This window comes from Sabethes cyaneus, chromosome 2 (genome assembly GCF_943734655.1).
Source record: "Sabethes cyaneus chromosome 2, idSabCyanKW18_F2, whole genome shotgun sequence".
NCBI lineage: Eukaryota > Metazoa > Arthropoda > Insecta > Diptera > Culicidae > Sabethes > Sabethes cyaneus.
In genome coordinates this window covers 159,191,580-159,211,238 of record NC_071354.1, presented here as the reverse complement: position 1 = coordinate 159,211,238, position 19,659 = coordinate 159,191,580, and the positions used below count along the sequence as shown (strand labels likewise).

Below are 19,659 nucleotides of genomic sequence, written 5' to 3'. Positions count from 1 at the left end.
ATGGTCTTGCCTTCTGAAATGAAACCGTTCCGTACTACAACCGGCAGTCCCTGCTGCAGCCGCCAGTGCATATTGCAGGAATTATGACAGTAAATTTTGTCCCCACAAAGGACATTCTTCCATTCATTGGACTGCAAGTCTACAATTCACGCTAGGTCACCGGTAATTGAGCAATGCCTTGTAAAATAAATTAGGCTGGCAAGTAATAAATTTTAGTTTTTATGGTAGGTACTATTTAATTGCTGAAACTTTGAAACTATAACCTACGAAAAAGATTAGAATTGGCAGCATAAAAGTCTGCTCAAAGCGGCAGCTTTTAAAGCAAAAATTCAAGGGTTTGTAGTGTAGTTTTATAAATTTTACAATTATAGTTTAAACTGTAAAAAGATAATTATTCCCTATTTTGAAATCAGCAAACCAAAACCATCCCACTCTGAATTGTAGAGCAGTACTGTAATCTTGCAGCAACTGTACCGCGAGTGCTACCCCACCCCGGCAGACGCCATTACTGTCAAGAGGGCTAATCTAGCGGCAATAGCTCATTAAAGGTAACCCTTAGCTGATAAACAGAAAACCCTGATGCTGCTGCTGCAACAAAGTGCGACTTCCGAACAGTACCGTCGGAAGTAATCGGCACAATTGCGCACCATCTGCAGTAAATCAATTTAGACGGAAAAGGATTCGCAAATAAATCAGCAGCAACTGTACGTACGCCTGGAAGCGCAAACATCGGAATCTATTCGGAAACAGAATCGTTTTTAATTACGGTCTTCCCCTGATTACGTGCAGCGGATCTTAGCAAAGCAAAGCAATTACAGCTGTTCAAGAATTCAAGTGGCATTGCTGTCGCGACCGAATAGAACAATTTGTGAAAGCAATTTCGCTATACAGCGAACGGTAATCCTCTCGACGAACGTCGTGGCCAGGCTCTCTGGATGGTAATTAAGCATAATTTATAAAACATTACATTTCCAGCATCCCGGCATAATAGAGCGTGGACGTGTATACTTCATCTCACAAGCGCACAAAGGTCCTCTTTGCAAGGATAGTCTCTCATAATAATCTAAGTTCTGTTCACTCAGCAATTTTCTTTTCGTTTGACTGCTGCCGCGCTGGCCTGGGCGACGTCGCGTCGGGTGAATGCGAATCGGTTTTCTTTGGTACATAAAGTGTTGAGTGAGATTGAATTACTGCTTTCTCCTGTTTATCATCGCACAATTTACATTCGCTGAGCTAAGACACTCGAATAGGTGTCACCATTCTGGAAGAAAAGCCGTATTGTCCTTTGCACGCTTGTACGTTTCTCCTTGCGGTGCGCTCAAGTGGTTGGAACGAACGATTTGTGTAATTACTGGTGTAGGCAAGGCTAGCGCGGCCACTAAGCTGGGTTGTGTAATTTTACTTTCTAATCTGTTGCCATGACAGGGGACTATAGGCATGCCCCTGGAAGCCTTTGCTTTGGTTTTGTTCTGCTATTGGAGCTGATTTCTTCTGTGGCTTCCTTCAATTCCCATACACACCTGCAACTGCATGCACACTTGATGCAATTAACTCAAGCAAAATTGTGCTAAATACCTACTGTCCATCCAAATGCAATATGGTCGGTAGCAATTCCGTTTCCTATAATATTTCGCGTTTAGGTTGATTTGTTTCATTTGTCCTTTTGCCCTACGGATACGCTCCGAGTGCAGCAATCGTCATATTATAAGAAAGATTGTCGCTGTTTGCTAGACTTCTTTCAGTATTGCTCAATGCTTCAATCCAGCGGCGTAAGTTCTCTATCCTATGGAAAGAGTCAGTTATATTTCCTGCACACAAGAAAGGTGAAAGACGCAATATTGAAAACTATCGAGGGAGTACATCACTGTGCTCGAGATAATCGTGAAAGACACTTTGTTCGCTAACTATCAACACTACATTTCTTCAGACCAGTATGTCATTTTCGAAAAACGTTTAGTCTATGCGAGTATCGTTGATTTTGTTTCGTTCTGCTTGCGTAACATAAAAAAGGAGTGCAAATTGATGCAGTGTACATGGATCCGAAAACAGCGCTTGATCGGGTATCCTCCTTGCAAAGTGTGAGATGCTAGGAGTTCACGCACCCGTTCTGAAAGTGGCTGCATTCATACCTAACACACCATAGACTGAGTGTGGAGATCGGGTCCCAGTTTTCAGACTCGTTCCGCAACATCTCTGGTGTATCACAGGGGAGTAACCTTGGACCACTGCTCTTCTATCTTTGTGTAAATCGCATAGGACGCATTGCTTACAATACTAAGGGAGTCCCTGAGCCACCCGACAAAGTCGAGTTCCCTGATAGTTTCTGCCTCCATATTCGTCGAGCTCTAGACAATTCCAGCCAACGGAGTCAGCCTGGTCCTTCAGTCGTGGTTGGTGACGGGATCTCCCGACAGCCACTCTCAGGCAAGTACAGTGCCGTTGTGAACGTTGTTTCGCCTGGTTCATTGATCACTTCCAGCCAATCTAAACCTCTACCAATTTCTGGTCATTTATCATCTGAAGATCAATGAGAGGCATTGATGTTGGTATCATAAGATTCCCCGAGTTCCTGCCAGCCGCTAGTTCCTTTTCCAGCTTCCAGCTCGGCATCTCCACGTGAAACGAGTACCATTTCGGAATTTGCTGCACACACCAATACGAAAGTCAACAAATTTTATCTGGCTGTATTGGATGCGGATGTATTGGATGCTGTAATCGCTCTTACTGAGACTTGGCTGAATGAGGAATTGCTTTCACCGCAACTGTTGGGGAAGAATAAATGCTTAATGCGAGAAATGTAGATACAGCCAAACTGAAAATTCTTGATATTAGGCCAAAAATATAGACTTAGCGAAGGTGAGAGTCGAACTCACAGCTCCCAATCTCTAGTTGAGCGTGTTGTTTAACTAATTACACCACTAAGCCGTCTATCACCGCAACTGTTTGGCCATCGTTACACTACACTGTACGCCGTAGAGGTCGTGTTGTAGATAGTACCGGGAAAACAAGAGGCGGAGGCGTCTTTATTGCAGTGTCGCACCGCCTGAGTTCGAAAAAAAATTCAACTTTAACTGGCATTGACGACATTAAACATTTATGGGTTCGCATTTTCACTACCAATAGGAATGTATTTATTGTTGCAGCATATGTTTTCCCTGAATGTGCAGTAGATTCTAGTTACCTCACACGGCACATTGAATGTGTTGACGGTATTGCGAATTCACTAGAACTAGACACCCATGACGCCCATCTTCTGCTTGGCGACTATAACCAGCCAGGTCTCGTCTGGAAAAAGGCACTGAAAATTCCAGGTTCATCGACATCTTTATTCAGCGGTCCCAGCTTAGTTATCGTTATCGACAGTATGTCATTATTAGACATGAAGCAGATGAACGCGGTCGTGAACAACCGAAATCGTATACTTATTTATTTATTTATTTATTTCGTCAACCGAATGTAGACTAGTATAATATATACAATATTCTCATATAAAAGTCTTAAATGAAGATTAAAAAGTGTACTTATTCTTTTGTATCGTTCGCTAGGCGTTACGATTAGGTACGTGTCTACTGAAAGTAATGTTTAAGTCTATGCCGAGACATTGTAAAGTCAATGGTTTCGCAGTATTGATTGTACGAGGCCATCATACGATTTAATGGACCGAATTTTGCATAATTTGTGCGATAATGGCTTATGGCAAATAAATTTCGATTAGGAAGTTGCCGAGTAGGTGTATAAAAGTTCAGTTTTGATAAAAGTGTTGCTGAGTCAATATGCTGCGAAACGATATCGTTTACAAATAAGACCATTGCATATTTACGACGCTCTTTTAATGATTGTATATTTATAAGCATGCAGCGTGCTTCGTATGATGGAAGAGGAAATGTTGTCCAACCTAATTTACGAAGGGCATATAAGAGAAATTGTTTTTGTACTGATTCTATTCTCTCTTCGTGCGTGATGGAAAAAGGTGACCATACAATGCTGCATTATTCCAGTATTGACCTCACATAGGCAATATATAATGTTTTGATTGTGTATGGATCCAAAAAATTGTAGCTAAAACGTTTAATGAAACCTAGCATGTTATTTACCTTGTGTATTATTGCGTTATAATGGTCGATAAAATTTAGCTTGGAGTCTAAGATGATTCCTAAAACCCTAACTTTTTCACATTTTTCTACTGTTTGATTTCCTAATCTGATTGAGACTTCTGGTGTAGTTCTTTTTCTGGTAAATGTTATTAGATTGCATTTTTTACATTAAGTTCTAATAGGCTTTTTTACACCATGTGTAAAATGTGTATTTAATTCTGGAATACATTGATGTCTTCTTCATTTCTTACTTCCAAAAAGAGCTTCATGTCATCGGCATATATGAAGGAAATGTCGTTTACATACAGAATAAAAAGAAGAGGTCCCAAATGAGAGCCTTGAGGGACCCCAGAAGTGACTTGAATTGGATTCGAGTTCTTTCCGTTAAATTTGATTATTTGTTGGCGATTAGATAAACACGATTCAAGCCATTTCAGGAGCCCTGGTTGAATTCCAATTTTTTGCAATTTGAAAAGCAGCATTGGTATGTCAATGCGATCAAAGGCTTTGCTAAAGTCCATATAAAGTGCTTCTACATGGCTTCCATTATCCATTGCATTCAATCGATCTCGATCTAGTCTTTGTACATAAGTCCGAGATTGCGCTGTACTCCAGGTTGTTGAACCGCTGGAGGAATGAAGAGAAATATCAGTTCGATTTCCGAAGATCTAATTTTGTAGCGTTGAACCGATCCTTAGGGATGATTGATTGGGCCCCGTTTTGCAATGCCAACAATGTCAATGAAGCGGTAGACTGTCAGTCACACATTAAACGAAATGTTCAGTTTTCACGTGCCGGCCGGTAGTAGTAGTAATAGTAGTAGTAGTAATAGTAGTAGTAGTAGTAATAGTAGTAGTAGTAATAGTAGTAGTAGTAGTAATAGTAGTAGTAGTAGTAATAGTAGTAGTAGTAGTAATAGTAGTAGTAGTAGTAATAGTAGTAGTAGTAGTAATAGTAGTAGTAGTAGTAATAGTAGTAGTAGTAGTAATAGTAGTAGTAGTAGTAATAGTAGTAGTAGTAGTAATAGTAGTAGTAGTAGTAATAGTAGTAGTAGTAGTAATAGTAGTAGTAGTAATAGTAGTAGTAGTAGTAATAGTAGTAGTAGTAATAGTAGTAGTAGTAGTAATAGTAGTAGTAGTAGTAATAGTAGTAGTAGTAGTAATAGTAGTAGTAGTAGTAATAGTAGTAGTAGTAGTAATAGTAGTAGTAGTAGTAATAGTAGTAGTAGTAGTAATAGTAGTAGTAGTAGTAATAGTAGTAGTAGTAGTAGTAGTAGTAGTAGTAGTAGTAGTAGTAGTAGTAGTAGTAGTAGTAGTAGTAGTAGTAGTAGTAGTAGTAGTAGTAGTAGTAGTAGTAGTAGTAGTAGTAGTAGTAGTAGTAGTAGTAGTAGTAGTAGTAGTAGTAGTAGTAGTAGTAGTAGTAGTAGTAGTAGTAGTAGTAGTAGTAGTAGTAGTAGTAGTAGTAGTAGTAGTAGTAGTAGTAGTAGTAGTAGTAGTAGTAGTAGTAGTAGTAGTAGTAGTAGTAGTAGTAGTAGTAGTAGTAGTAGTAGTAGTAGTAGTAGTAGTAGTAGTAGTAGTAGTAGTAGTAGTAGTAGTAGTAGTAGTAGTAGTAGTAGTAGTAGTAGTAGTAGTAGTAGTAGTAGTAGTAGTAGTAGTAGTAGTAGTAGTAGTAGTAGTAGTAGTAGTAGTAGTAGTAGTAGTAGTAGTAGTAGTAGTAGTAGTAGTAGTAGTAGTAGTAGTAGTAGTAGTAGTAGTAGTAGTAGTAGTAGTTCAACCATCCCAAGCAACAATTCCAAGTTTTATAACGTTCGTATAGTGGTTTTTATGACCAATTTCATAAAACCGCTAAGAAAACAATGCGCTCCACCAGAACTATCTGATGACCGCTATAAAACCGCTTTCTGACCAAGTGGCCCGCTCTTTAGAATGTCTTCATAACCTCTGCAAGAATCAGGATATAAACGCAAGTAGTCGTATCACGTTGACAACCACCGCCATCCCATAATTTAATAAAGCTTTTTGCTCTGGCAAAAGCCAAATATCAGTTCGCCAGTTTTGTCAACTTAAAAATATATTCGTGAGCAGTAAAGTTTGTTTTACTGACAGATCATTTCGAACGATTTGGTTTATAGCGACCATAATAAAATATCCCATAGAATAAATAATGAATTTTAAACAGTCTTAGTTCATTTGCAGCATGTGCGCATTATATTTTATCGTGCATATTGATATGATAGGTTGATAAAATCAACGCGTCACTGAAATTTTACAATTTTCGAAAACTGGTTGTTTTAATAAAATAAAAATATTCGGTTAGTCAATCTCAATTTCTAGCATTTTAGTTGCTTCCTCTGATAGGAAAACCTATTGATAATAATTTTTTTTCTACCAAACACTTTGCTTTAATGAATTTTTGTTTATCTAGTAACAAAATACTAGAATACCCAAGTAACAATTTGGGTTTTATTTGACTCTTATGATGGCATTTAAGACCAATATTGGTTATGGAAACCTCCATAAAAGTACCATAAAACTCACATTGTTGCTTGGGTATGGCCATATGGCCTCGGATAAAAAAAATGATTTTGGTGTTGAACTTCGGTATTTTTTATAATAGCAGCAAAAAAACTGTTTGGTCAGGGTGCTACCGATTTAATAGCTCTATAAAACTTACAGATTTATTGCGGGTTGACAAGGAACCGCGATAAGATCAATTATGATTAGTGCGCCATTTTGTATTGCTACGCCACAAGTTTATAAGAGACGTGGTGCAGCCAACCAGTTTTAATGTGGTAATATAAACAACCACAATAAATTTGCTTTATTAACTGTTTTATTATGGTTTTCTAGCTGGCTGTAAGCGTATTTGGACTTGTATCCTCTTGGTATTGCGCAATACCACAATAAAACCAGCGGTAATGATTAATACCGCAATAAAACCTTCATGAAATTCAAGTAAACCCAAGTAGCTTTAGAATTGTTACTTGGGAATGTGATCCTGGACACTATATATGATAACAAATGAACTAATTCGAACTAGTTTGGCAATTTCGAGTACCGACTTGAAGATGTTGTATTTTAGTTAAATTCAGATACTGATCCCCGTAGAGGTATCCGGAACATTCACGGACATGTTTAGATATGCCCAAAGACGTCCTGAACACTTTATACGACTTCCAATAGTCTAGATTTGCAAATCAGTCACTTATAGGTGACACATGATAGGTTTGTTGCGATTCAAGGTGCTTCTATGTGCAAGTTCCATATATTCCGGAACTTGTCCCCACTATGACTTCGGAACCGTACATCCGATCCAAATTCTCTTCAATAGTGTTCTTCTAGGCCATAAAATCTTCCGTTTGGCAGTTGTTGCAGTCGAATCGGTCCAGGCATTTCCAAAAAACAGATGCTTATTGATATATTTTCACTACTGTGACTGTTATGAGTTTATTTGCAGTATGGAATTGACATAGATTGATATTTTTTTCAAAATTTTAGGAACAAATATAACTTTTTTGTTTGAAATAATGAAAGAATAGATAATTGAAAGGTGATTTCCAGGTTTATCCCAGGTTTAAGTGGTGAAAAGTCACATGGGACTGTTATGCGTTTATGGGCAGTGCAGGAACAATGGAGCCTTTCGAAGTCTGGTCTGCAAATCCCAGTCAGGCAATAAACTTCATAAGAAGTGCAATGCCGGACTGGGAGAAGAGATATGAATTGACCATGACAAACACTTCCATCAATAGTGTTATGGCGGCAACTAATACCTAGACAAAAGAAGAAGTATACCACAATAGATCAAAATATTGGTCGCAGTGGTCAAACCTTCCGACAAAAAAAAGTAACTAAAAATTTGTTACGATTTTGGTTTGACTGCATACGCCTTTTTACAAAAACAAGCTATAATTAATAGTGCAATTTAATTGTGAAAATAGTCTCGACTTTCCTTTCATTAACATCAAATTAACACGAAAATACTTTCACAAACTTTAGCACAAACATGGTTACCATTATTTTAACGCACGGTGCATTGTGACCGAGCTTTTCTCGTACATCATTAATTATAGAAGACTTAATGCAGTATGATTCTTTCCGACTTATAGGAGAGAAATAAAACAATTCTGTAGTGCCGTATTCGTGATACATTTTTATTGTGTTGAACAAACGTGACACAGCATTCTCTCCTTAATTGGAATCTTCTGTTCCAATGCAACTAGGCGACTAGACCGGCAGCATCGTAAGGTCGAACTAGTCGTTCAGTAGCAGAGCATTAGTGCGCAGTAGAAAAAATAGCAACAAACCGCACTCTGCTAGTTTTAATCTTCAATGATTAAGTTGAACTTAATCCATTTAAAATGAATGCTCCTTAGCGTGCTTCGCAAAACACTTCTTTAATATCAATCTTGGCGAAATTCGCAACTTGACCATTGTTGACAAACATATTTCTATTTGACGGAAAAATTACGGTAATAAATTGTATCAATTACTAATTCCTCGAATCAGTGAATTGGGAGGAATCGCTGCTTTGGAATATAGTCGTTACAAAGAAAAATATAAATATGTCTTCTTTTTTTTCCTGTCGACAGGCAGAGGAATAACCTTCGACAAACCAAGTCGAGTAGCTTTCACTGGCTCTCATGTTCCGCTGGTTCATCGATCGCTTTCCACTGGCGGCAATACGATAAATTTGCCACGATTTTCGGATAGAAATCACGTCGTTCGGTGTGGCATTGAATTATTGCTGCCGATTACGCACGGAGGAGTGAATGTATAGCTGAATGTTAATTTCACAATCTAACTGGGTTTCCCCCGTGCTTGATAAATGGTTCAACTCTGCAGACATCCGGCGAGCGAGAATGCCCGGAAGGCGAAAGGGAGAAGGCATTGACGAACGTTATCTGAATTAGTGGAAGAAACGTTCCGTCAATTTACGCTGATCATTGAAAACTGAACTTTCCTACTTTCCAAAGCGCCTGCCGCAGCACTTTGTAGCAGCAGCAGCAGCAGCAGCAGCAGCGCAAAAATAAGATGATTGAACTCTCCATTTGTTGCCTTGGCTTTTCAGACTGCTGTCAGGGGAATATGATGAAACCATCAATTTTCTGTCTCGGTTAAATGTATATAAAACCATTCCTTTGATGCAATATACCGTTTCACTTCTCCAAAAGCTCTGTATAATAGCTCATCAGCGAGTTTATACTTTTTAGCTTAGGGACTCTAGGCCCCTTAGAAGAAATAGCGCTAGGATCACGCATATAATCAGGACATAATCTCACAAGGATGAATGCGGAGTGGTATTAGAAACCATTAATCTAACTTTAAACTGTTTGCCATAGTGCGCAGAAATGCGGGAAATAGAGTTAAGGAAATCTCCATTCCTGCCATTTTTATCGCTGACTGTTCCGCTGATGGCAGTGCTTTCTTCCCGGGTGAATGTGTGAATGCCTGTATGGATGTTGTATGTTTTCTTCCCGTTGATTGTAGCCGTCTCGGGGCGGGAGTAACTTTTAGCGAAAGACATGTGTCTTCATTGCGCAAGGATATTATATGGTTTGCTTGATATGGTGATACGACATGGAGAATACATTCCCTGTGCTAAGTGAGTCGGAAAGTGCCGGATAGCGCGCACGCCGGAATGCGCTGCTGGCGTTGGCAGTAGTGGCACAATCCGTGAATTGCGATTTATGACAAAATTTTAAAACATCTGAATTATTGCCATTCAGCTGCCTATGCTAGGAATGTTTCCGGTTTACCACCGTGTTAGTTCAATAAAAACTTAAATCATGCAGCCAGTCTGCTCGTAACAAATTTATGAGGGGAAAGTCGCGACGCAATTATATATCGATTTTACAGGCTTTCGACGTTTTTGGAGTCATGAAAAAATGTGTCCTTTTGTACTGCTATCATGTTTGCATGATAGCTTTACATCAATCAATATACTTTATCCTTTTAGTAAAAATGTTTATTTTTGTTCCGATTCATACATTTTTGGCAGAATTTTGAGGTTTGTACGTAGAATATTTAATCCAAAAACAATTTGAGTTTCTTTGCACAACTTTACCGTCACCAAAACTGATAATCAATCAATCAAGCGATCTGCAAATAGTTTTTGGTGGCCTTGTTATTGACTGTTATGTTCTATGGTAGAGTACAAAATTTCTCGAGCTCGATTAGTTTTTGAGTTACGCAAAAATTTCAGTTTTATTTGTATGAGAATCCTCATATAATATTCCCCTACCAGAGAGGTCTCAAACCATCTTAAAATAAATTCATACCACCAAAATCCCACCAATGCCAAATTTGGTTTCATTTTCTTGATTAGTTCTCGAGCTATGAGGAAGTTTATATTTCATTTATAAGGGAGCCCCCCCCCCCTCTTAAAGGGGGGAGGAGTCATAATTCGCCATAGGAAAAATTCCTGCCTCCTAAAACTCCCACATGCCAGATTTGATTCCAGTTCCTTGATTACTTCTCGAGTTATGGAGAAATTTGTGTTTCATTTGTATAGAAGCCCCCCCCCCCCTCGCCCCCTTTAGTGAGGGGAGGGTTCTCTAACCCGACCAAGTTCATATTGCCACAAATTAAACTGTGTTGTACATAAATCGTGACTCTCGGATGACCTTTGTCACAACCTCGAGTTTTGCAAGTTTCTGAAGAGTTCATGGGATTGATACTAATTTTTCTCACAGTAAAGAAGCAAACAACTCCTCCCATTGCTTTACCTGATAAAATGAAGTGGATAGCATTTAAACATTCGCGCTCTCGCTCGTTCAAACCCAACTGAAGTAACAGAGGTCAGTAGATCAAGGAAAATAAACAAACCTAGAGGTGCCCCCTGCAGTGGCCGACGCTTCCGACGGCACGTCACCGACAATACTCGTGTTGCTGTTGATAGTTTTTGGTGGTCTTATTATTGACTAATGTTTTATGGAGGAGTCTAAGCTTTTGAGTTACGCAAAAATTTCTGTTTCATTTGTATGAGAGTCCTTACCCGCTACAACAGGGGTGAGGGGCTCAAACCTTCATAAAAAAATCATGCCTCCAAAACCCTCCACATGCCAAATTTGGTTCCATTTGCTTGATTAGTTCTTTAGTTATGAGGAAATTTTTATTTCATTGTATGGGAGCTCACCCTCTTATAGGGGAAAGGGGTCATAATTCCCATCCTAAACAGGGGAGGGGTCTCAATTCACCATAGTAAAATAATTTCCCTTTAAAAACACCCACATGCTAAATTTGATTTCATTTGCTTGATTAGTTCTCGAGTTAAGAGGAAATTTGTATTTCATTTGTATAGGAGCCTCCGCCCCCCCCCGTTTTGAAGTGAGAAGGGGTCATAGTTCCTTTCATAAACAGGGGAGGGGTCCTAATTCACCATAGAAAATATTTCTGCCTTCCAAAACCCCCACATGCCAAATTTGGTTCCATTTGATCGATTAATTCTCGAGATAAGAGGAAATTCGTATTTCATTTGTATGGAAGCCCCCCTCTTAAAAGGGGGAGGGGTCATAATTCCCTTCCTATAGAGGCGAGGGATCTCAATTAACCATAGAAAAAACTCCTGCCTCCAATAACATCCACATTCCAAATTTGGTTCCAGTTGCTGGATTAGTTCTCTAGTTATGCAAATATGTTGTGTTTCATTTGAATGGCAGCTCCCTCTCTTAGTGGCGTTTTCAGTTTAACCCTTTTCCTTCAGTTCCCTATGTTATCCATCCGGCACCTATCACCGCTGCCCAGCTAGCACGATTTTGTGCTGAAAATCGTATGTATGTCAGTCATTATCATTATATACGGCAAAAAAATCAACTTGATCCCACTTTATCCAGCTTTAGTTACGATTTCGAGTTTGTTAGGAGATATTTACGATAGTTTTCGTACATTGATATACGAGTTGGTGCTAGCTGGGTGACGTTGACAGTGGTGCTAGGTCGGCCGAGGGATTTCCGCGTCGTTGGCTGCGTCCTCAACATTCCCCGACCCGTAAGGCTGAACTTCCGGTTCCGCTTTACCAGTTGTTTCCACAGTCAGCACCGCCAGCTTCGAAACTGGCCGACGTAGCAACCCAGTTGATGTTTGTACCCAAGCTTGACGTATCGTTCCGTCGCGTCCTAGAATAACGGACGCAATTCGACCTCGGATCCAATCGTTGTGAGTTCCTTCGTCCACGATAACCACCGGGTCTCCTATTTTCAGCGACTTTGCCTACTCGTGCCATTTGGAACGATGCGCGATTACGGGCAAGTATTCCCGAATCCACCTCGTCCAAAACTGGTCGTTCAGTTGCCTCGCCAAATCCCAATTGGTTCGCGCAGCTCGATGGGCTTCTGTTAACGTCTTCGGCGGTTGAACCACTCCTTTGGAGCTCAGAAGAATGAAGTGGTTAGAAGTGAGTGCATCGGGATCGCTAGGCTGCACCGAGACGAACGTCAAAGGTCGTGAGTTCACGATCGACTCGGCTTCTACGAGAATTGTCAATAGCGTCTAGTCGTCTGGATTCCGTGAACTGGACAGGCTGTTGAGCGCGGTTTTGACACTCCACACTAATCGCTCCCAAATCCCTCCGAAGTGTGGAGCTGAGCGTGGGTTGAAAACCCGTTTAGTGTTCGCATTGGTGAACGTTTCGGCCAATTGTTGATGCATGTCGTCGAATTCTGCTCGCAACTCACGACTAGCACCCTGGAAATTTGTGCCATTGTCAGTGTAGATTTCACACGGTGCCCCTCGGCGTGCGATGAACCGACGGATCGCCAGCTTGCAGGACTCCGATGACAATGTATAGGATACCTTCAAGTGGACAGGTCGTATGGACAAACAAGTAAATACCCAACTCTTTACGACGCTACGCCCAATTCGAACTTGTACTGGTCCAAAATAATCGATCCCGACAAACGAAAAAGGGCGCTGGTATGGAGTGAGGCGAGATGTAAGCAGAGTTTTACTTATTTGGACCTCCCATTTCAGTCAACCCTTCAGTGCTGATTCTTTTATGCCAAAGAACATATGAGCCAAGTTATATGAAGAACCGTCCAACCATTTCAGAGTTATTGCCTCCCCCTATTAAGGACCTCCTCTTTTGTCAACCACCCAGTACTGATTCCCTTATGTCAAGAAACTTGTGTGCCCATTTTGGTTGAGAACGGTCAAGGCGTTCTAGTTTTATGACACCTGGCCCTTCGCTTTTAGGGATCACCCCTTTTGTCAACCACCCCTTCTTCCCCCTTAATCAGCTCCAGGCCGTAGTTTCCTTTGCTGTACGAAGAAGTCGTCTCCATTCCACTCGTTCCGAGGCCACAATTCGCCAGCCACGTAGTCTGCGTAGGGCCAGCAGGTCGCCTTCAACTTGATTGATCCATCTTGCTCGCTGCGCGCCCCGCCGTCTCGTTCCAGTCGGATCATTATTGAGTACTTTTTTAACCGGGCTGTCGTCCGACATACTCACTACGTGACCAGCCCATCGTAGGCGACCGATTTTTGCGGTGTGTGCGATGGGTGGTTCCCTAAGCAGCTGATGCAATTCATGGTTCGTTCACCTCCTCCACGTTCCGTCTTCCATCTGCACTCCGCCGTAGATGGTGCGCAACACCTTCCGTTCGAAAACACTAAGGGCGCGTTGGTCCTCCACGAGTATAGTCCATGCCTCATGGCCGTAAAGGACTACCGGTCTAATCAGCGTCTTGTAGATTGTTAACTTTGAGTGGTGGCGAATTTTGTTCGATCGTAGCGTCCTACGGAGTCCATAGTAGGCACGATTTCCTGCCATAATGCGTCTTTGTATTTCTCTGCTGGTGTCGTTGTCTGCGGTAACCAGTGAGCCCAGATACACGAACTCTTCTACCACCTCGATTTCATCACCGTCTAAATGAATCCAGGGAGGGAGGTCAGCATTCACTTCTTTAGAACCTCTTCCTTTCATGTGTTTTGTTTTCGATACATTAATGACAAGTCCAATCCGTTTGGCTTCAGCTTTCAGTCCGATGTACGTTTCCGCCATCCTCTCAAAGGTACGTGTAAAGGTGTCAACGTTGTCAGCGAAACCAAGAAGCTGGCCGGACTTCGTGAATATCGTACCACTCGTGTCTATCCCCGCTCTTCTTATCACACCCTCCAAAGCGACGTTGAGCAGCAAACATGAAAGCCCATCACCTTACCGTAACCCTCTTCGAGATTCAAAGGGACTCGAGAGGCAGACTGCAACTAGGAAATGGACCGAATCTATGTTCGCACTGCGGTAGGTGCGAATATTTATAACATCAGAGAAGAATTCACCGTCGATTAGAATATGGTCAATTTGGTTTTCTATTCGTTGATCTGGTGATCACCAGGTGGCCTTGTGGACATCTTTGCGGGGGAAGAACTTACTTCGGACTACCATACCGCGGGAAACTGCAAAATTTGCGCATCGTTGACCAGTCACTTTTTGATAACATTTTTGCTATTTTATTTTTATCGGCTGTCAGTCTTAATAAATCAGAACACGTACTTATACTTTCTCCGACGTTTCAACTATATTTTGAAGTCTTTATCAAGGATTTAATACTGTCTATCCTTGACACTGTGGAACCGCCATAGGCCAATAATCGAAGAAAAAAATTTTTTTGTTTTATGGTTTCTGAAACTTTTCCGGATCTATTATAAACCCAAGAAGGCAAAAATAACATTTTCATCCAATATATTTGAGCGATAGTTCACATTTGAGCGTAAAATGTGATACAGCATTTGACATTTTCGATGTAAGCTTGAAAAGCACGTGGTTTTTGGATTGTGTATATTGTCACTGTAATGCAAATTTCAGCTGGTTTTCATCAAGGAACTTTGAAAAGCATCTATTTCTTACAAGATAGAGCTAGATATTCACTAGTACTTAATTCACTGTTGTGCGTGAGTGAAACAGAAGCTTTGTAGTTACAGAAAATCTAAAACATTCAAATTGACTTTAGTTTTTAACTATGATTCTACCCGAATATAATCATCAAATTACTATCTACTGATTCATTTAAGTCTTAAAAATGAACCTGTGAAGATTTTAGCTGCTAATACTTGCTAATGAGTTTGGCGCCTTCGATTTAAGGATTGATAGTTGAGAGGCATGGTACGATGATGTTGATCAAATTTTGATTCATTTTACTATACAGCCTCTGTTAAGCAGAATTTGATAAAGTAATGTATGAAAAATTTATAGAGCTAGTTATGGTGTATAATATTGCAGAACAAAGTTTTAATGCATCTTTTGTATTTACAGTGCTACAATGCCGCTACTGTGTTTCTAACCAAATATACGTTCACTGGTTACCAACGGGATAGGAGCAGTATAGCAACGTAAATACAAAAGATACAGCATAGTTTTGTGAAGAAAAATTGTAGATGATAACTAGCTCTATAAATGCCCTCTGCATAACCTTTTCGAATTCTGTTTGGCTGAAGCGGTACATTTAAATAATCAAAGTCGAGCCAAAGTGAGTACGCCATGCTTGATAGTTGAGAAGTGGAATTGAGACAACTAATAATGGCAATACGGCGAACAAATTCCTGAAATGCTCTAAAATTAGAAATTATTGGTTTAAAAGTGAAATTACTTGAACGTTATAGAACTACTTTGTAGCGCTCGTCCTCTGGGTACGCAATCAATACGGTAAAATTTAAGCTATAAACTGCTCGAATTCTGGTAGATGAATACTCATAATATTATCTTCTTCTATCTATATTAATAAATTGCTCATTTATAATCATTTGGTGATTTATCACGTACTCGTTTCAATTGCAGAATTGTCTAAAGAAACAGCGGAATCGAATAGTAAATATATTAAAAGTTTTCGTTTGACTCATACCCGTTAGACGCCACCACGGGTAGCTACTAAAACCTGTTGCAATGATTATTGCTAAGTTCAAATTCATTCATTGCAAGTTTAAAATTATACTTCAAATCCAACAAACGAAAATTACCTCAAGAAATGTTGGAACTATTACATATTTAGATTGAAGTTTGTAAAATATTTTGATAAATAACATAGAAACATTTGTATTTCAAATACTATCATTATATTGCTTGCAATTTTTTGTTGTAGTAAAAATTAACGTACAAAACTGACCAAAAATAAGTACAATGAATATTTTGGAACTACTTTTAAGTCAAAACAAAGAAAAACGTAGCGTTAGCTTATTTAGAGAATGACAATAAAAAGTGTCTAGTAACAGAGTCAGAGTCCTAAGTCAAAAGTATTAAATCATCCAAATTGAAATAATTGTAACGAAATCGTAGACATACAAGTTTGAGGTGTGTTTTTGTTAAAAGAGACTTATTTTCGTCCATTTTGATGATGCTGGACTTCATTGTCATGAAAAATCCATTTATGGCCGCCCGTCCTAACAAATGGAATCAATGAGCGTCGGAGAAAGTACAAAATCTGTTCTGATTTATTAAGACTGACAGCCGATAAAAATAAAATAGTGAATTTCACAGTCGACAAAACATACCCGATAACATTTTTGTATGTGAAATTTGATTCAGAAATGTCAAGTAATTTAAAACTTAATTTGTCTTAGTCAAGTCTCAGTCAAGATAAATAAAAAAATACAAACACAGCAGTATATGTTAGTTAGTTCGGCGGCCTTAAGAATAGGATCAGACATCGTCGGAAAAAATATTACAAGAAACTGATTTTCTCGTCCCTACTGGCCTACTTCATACATGACGCTACTGGTTTTAGTTGTTAAACAGAACCTTTCAAGCCTTTCAAGTTTTAATCGAAACTATTTCAAGTAACAGCGACTGAAAGTCATACATAATTGGTCGATAGAACATGCGTTAAATTTATTTTCAATTCATTTGCATTAAAAGATGTTAGCATTCTGACAAATATTTGGTAGAAAAGTATAGATGAAATTTTAAAAGTGACCGTCATGATGAATTAAAATCCGCTTCGCTGACGCTGAAGCCAATTTTAAAGCGAGGCAGTGCTACTTTAGTTGAATCTAAAGTTCCATTATTTCATCATTGAATGACGATTTTAAATTAAATTGAAGTTGAATTGATGTATTAAGATTGTGACAACTTGAATCTAATCAATAATGTATTGAAAAATGCTTCTGCAATATCTACTATTCATTCCATTAAATGAAATCAATAATCCACTTGCATAACTTGTGAAATCTCATTTATAGTACCTTGTAAATTCGATTTTTTTCGTCTGATAAAATAAAATTCACAATATTTTTATATGTTACCAACCCCCATATCATCTATGAATTTATATCTTTGATATATACGAGTCAATTGCTAGAACGAGTACTTCAACAGCTATTTCCAGAAGCGTGTTTTCTAAGATAAATACTATAAAACCTCTCTAGTGGAATAAAATCGAGAGTGTCCGATTATTCCTCAACGTAAGATAATGTTGCAAGGAGCAATACAATCTTACTTTGAAGCAGCTCGAAGAGAGCTCATTAAAGCGAAGAGAAAGTAAATAAACCCCACGGACGAAGGGTTTCATCCAATCTCCACCTTGTCGATGGAACACAAGGAATTAAGTCGTTTTTTCTTCTTCTTCTTTGCTGTACGGTTAGTATAGGTACTACAAACCGTTGCGTTGCGAGTGCACCGGGGGAAAACAGACGAGGTCAAGTACGCTTTCCATTTGGCTCGCTTTCTCGCTGTTCAACAGTCGGTTGTGCATCAAAAGGGAAGGTAATTAACGCTACCCCTATTAGGTGGCGTGTATGTGTGCTTTAAGCTTAGTCGCTGTTCTCGGCACCACACGGCTACGGGTTCTGCCGTTCTGCCGCCAGCACACACATACAGAACAGACCCGGTGCGCGGTGGTGATAGAGCAATTGTGGACAATGTTTGCTTAAGGGTGAAGCACACCATACTAGTTTTAGTGTTTTAGCGAAAGTCTTGCACCATTGTTTGAACTATAGTTTTTTTTCTCAATGGTCCGCTAAAGTACTAAGTCCACGCTCGCTAAGTGCTACTTATTTTGGTTTAGGGTCATGTTGTCATTGCTCGCTCGCCAAATGCAGACCAACGCTGCACAGGCGGCATAGGGCAGTTTCGCTGAAAAAGTTCTACATTGAAAGGAACTATGTAGGTACCTATAGTGGAAATGAGAACAGTATAGTGCTTGGCAAATATATGTCAGCTCCGGGTGAGTTGCTGCTACATGCTGTTCGCTGTTTGCGCAGTTAAGAAGTACTGCCAGCAGTCAGAACAACTTGACGTATCTCGCCGGCAATTGGTATTATACGAGTTCTGAATAATTAAATACACACACGGTTGCTGGCTCTCCATCTGCGGTGGCAGATGTTTATTGGATAGTTTTGAGGGTTTGAAATTGATAAAGTTTAAATCTGATTTTGATAGAACAACAAATACTAAAATTCTGGCATATCAAATTCTCCTAGCTCATAGAAGTTGGCCTAATTAGAGCTCAACTCGAATTTGGAGAAATTTTGATTCATGTCAATTTCGTCTTTTCTTCAAACATACAATTAGGGTATAGAAATTCGTGGAAAATGAAATCGTATTAAGTATACAAATAGTTATTTTTACTGACGGTTTGCAAATTCTCCAACGCTCGTTCGATTATTCAAGGTTCACTTTCAGCACTTCTGCCATGGTAGTGCAGAACCTAGAAACGATGAAAGAGTTCGAGTCAGTATAGCGAACTAAAATAATGAAAGCTTTTCGTGCTCAGTGAAGTTGCAGCAACAAACACTACACTGTACCAGTTAGGTACCTACTGCCTGAAAAATACCTACTCATCCAGAGTGGAAGTCGGAAATCTAATAGACCATCCAATTTCACGAGTTCCTGCACATAAAGGGTGAAATATAGTTATCTGCAAAATAACTTTTGTTTCGGATGTCCGGCTGGCCGGTAAAGGCCAGGATTTTTGGTTACTCCTTCTGCAATGTTGGCTGTCGGATGGGATGGAGCACATATTCTACACGTAGGGCCTATAGATATGTGCCAGTTACGGCACAGGAGGGATGATACTTATTCCTATTTACGTTGTACGGCGTTCATAACTAGTCAGTTTAATCTAGACAGATAAGCTTACCCACTGTATGGGCCATTTTCTCAGTAACAGCACATGAATACATAGAGGTGGTCGTAATGAGTGAATATATTGCGATGGAAAGGAAAGTGTTTCATTTTTCCGACAATTGGTGCGGTGGTGTGCCAAGCAAGCAAATAATCAATTACGAAATTATACGCTCGGTTTGGTGGGTAAGCTCCATAGCAAAGCTGCAGGATGCTGTGGTAATTGGTAATTTCTAAGATAGAATTAATCTGCAATACAAATAGTTGCTCACAAAACTTTGGAATAAATCATTAAATTTATCCAAGCTTTTGAAGGTGATACAAAATTGTTATTTACTACGTTTATCTTGCATTTGGACTGATACCAGTTGTACACTGGCTGGGAAACACAAGCAAAGGAGATCTAGAAGGAGGTCACTATTAAAGGGGAGGTCAAAACAAGGCAAAATGTTTTCTTTTTCTTTTATTACTAGCTAATTGCCCGATCTTATTCGGGGCCCCTTTGCCTCCCAGTCCCTTG

General features: G+C 39.6%; 1 protein-coding gene across 1 annotated transcript; it reads left to right on the top strand.

Moving 5' to 3' along the window:
* Nucleotides 1-4,870: 4,870 nt before the first annotated feature.
* On the top strand, nucleotides 4,871-5,881 carry LOC128736246 (uncharacterized protein DDB_G0271670-like; the record flags this gene model as incomplete). Its single annotated transcript, XM_053830725.1, has 2 exons — nucleotides 4,871-5,191; nucleotides 5,351-5,881. Coding segments are annotated over exons 1-2 (852 nt in total), but the record flags the coding sequence as incomplete, so codon positions are not given.
* Between the last annotated feature and the right edge of the window lie 13,778 nt (nucleotides 5,882-19,659).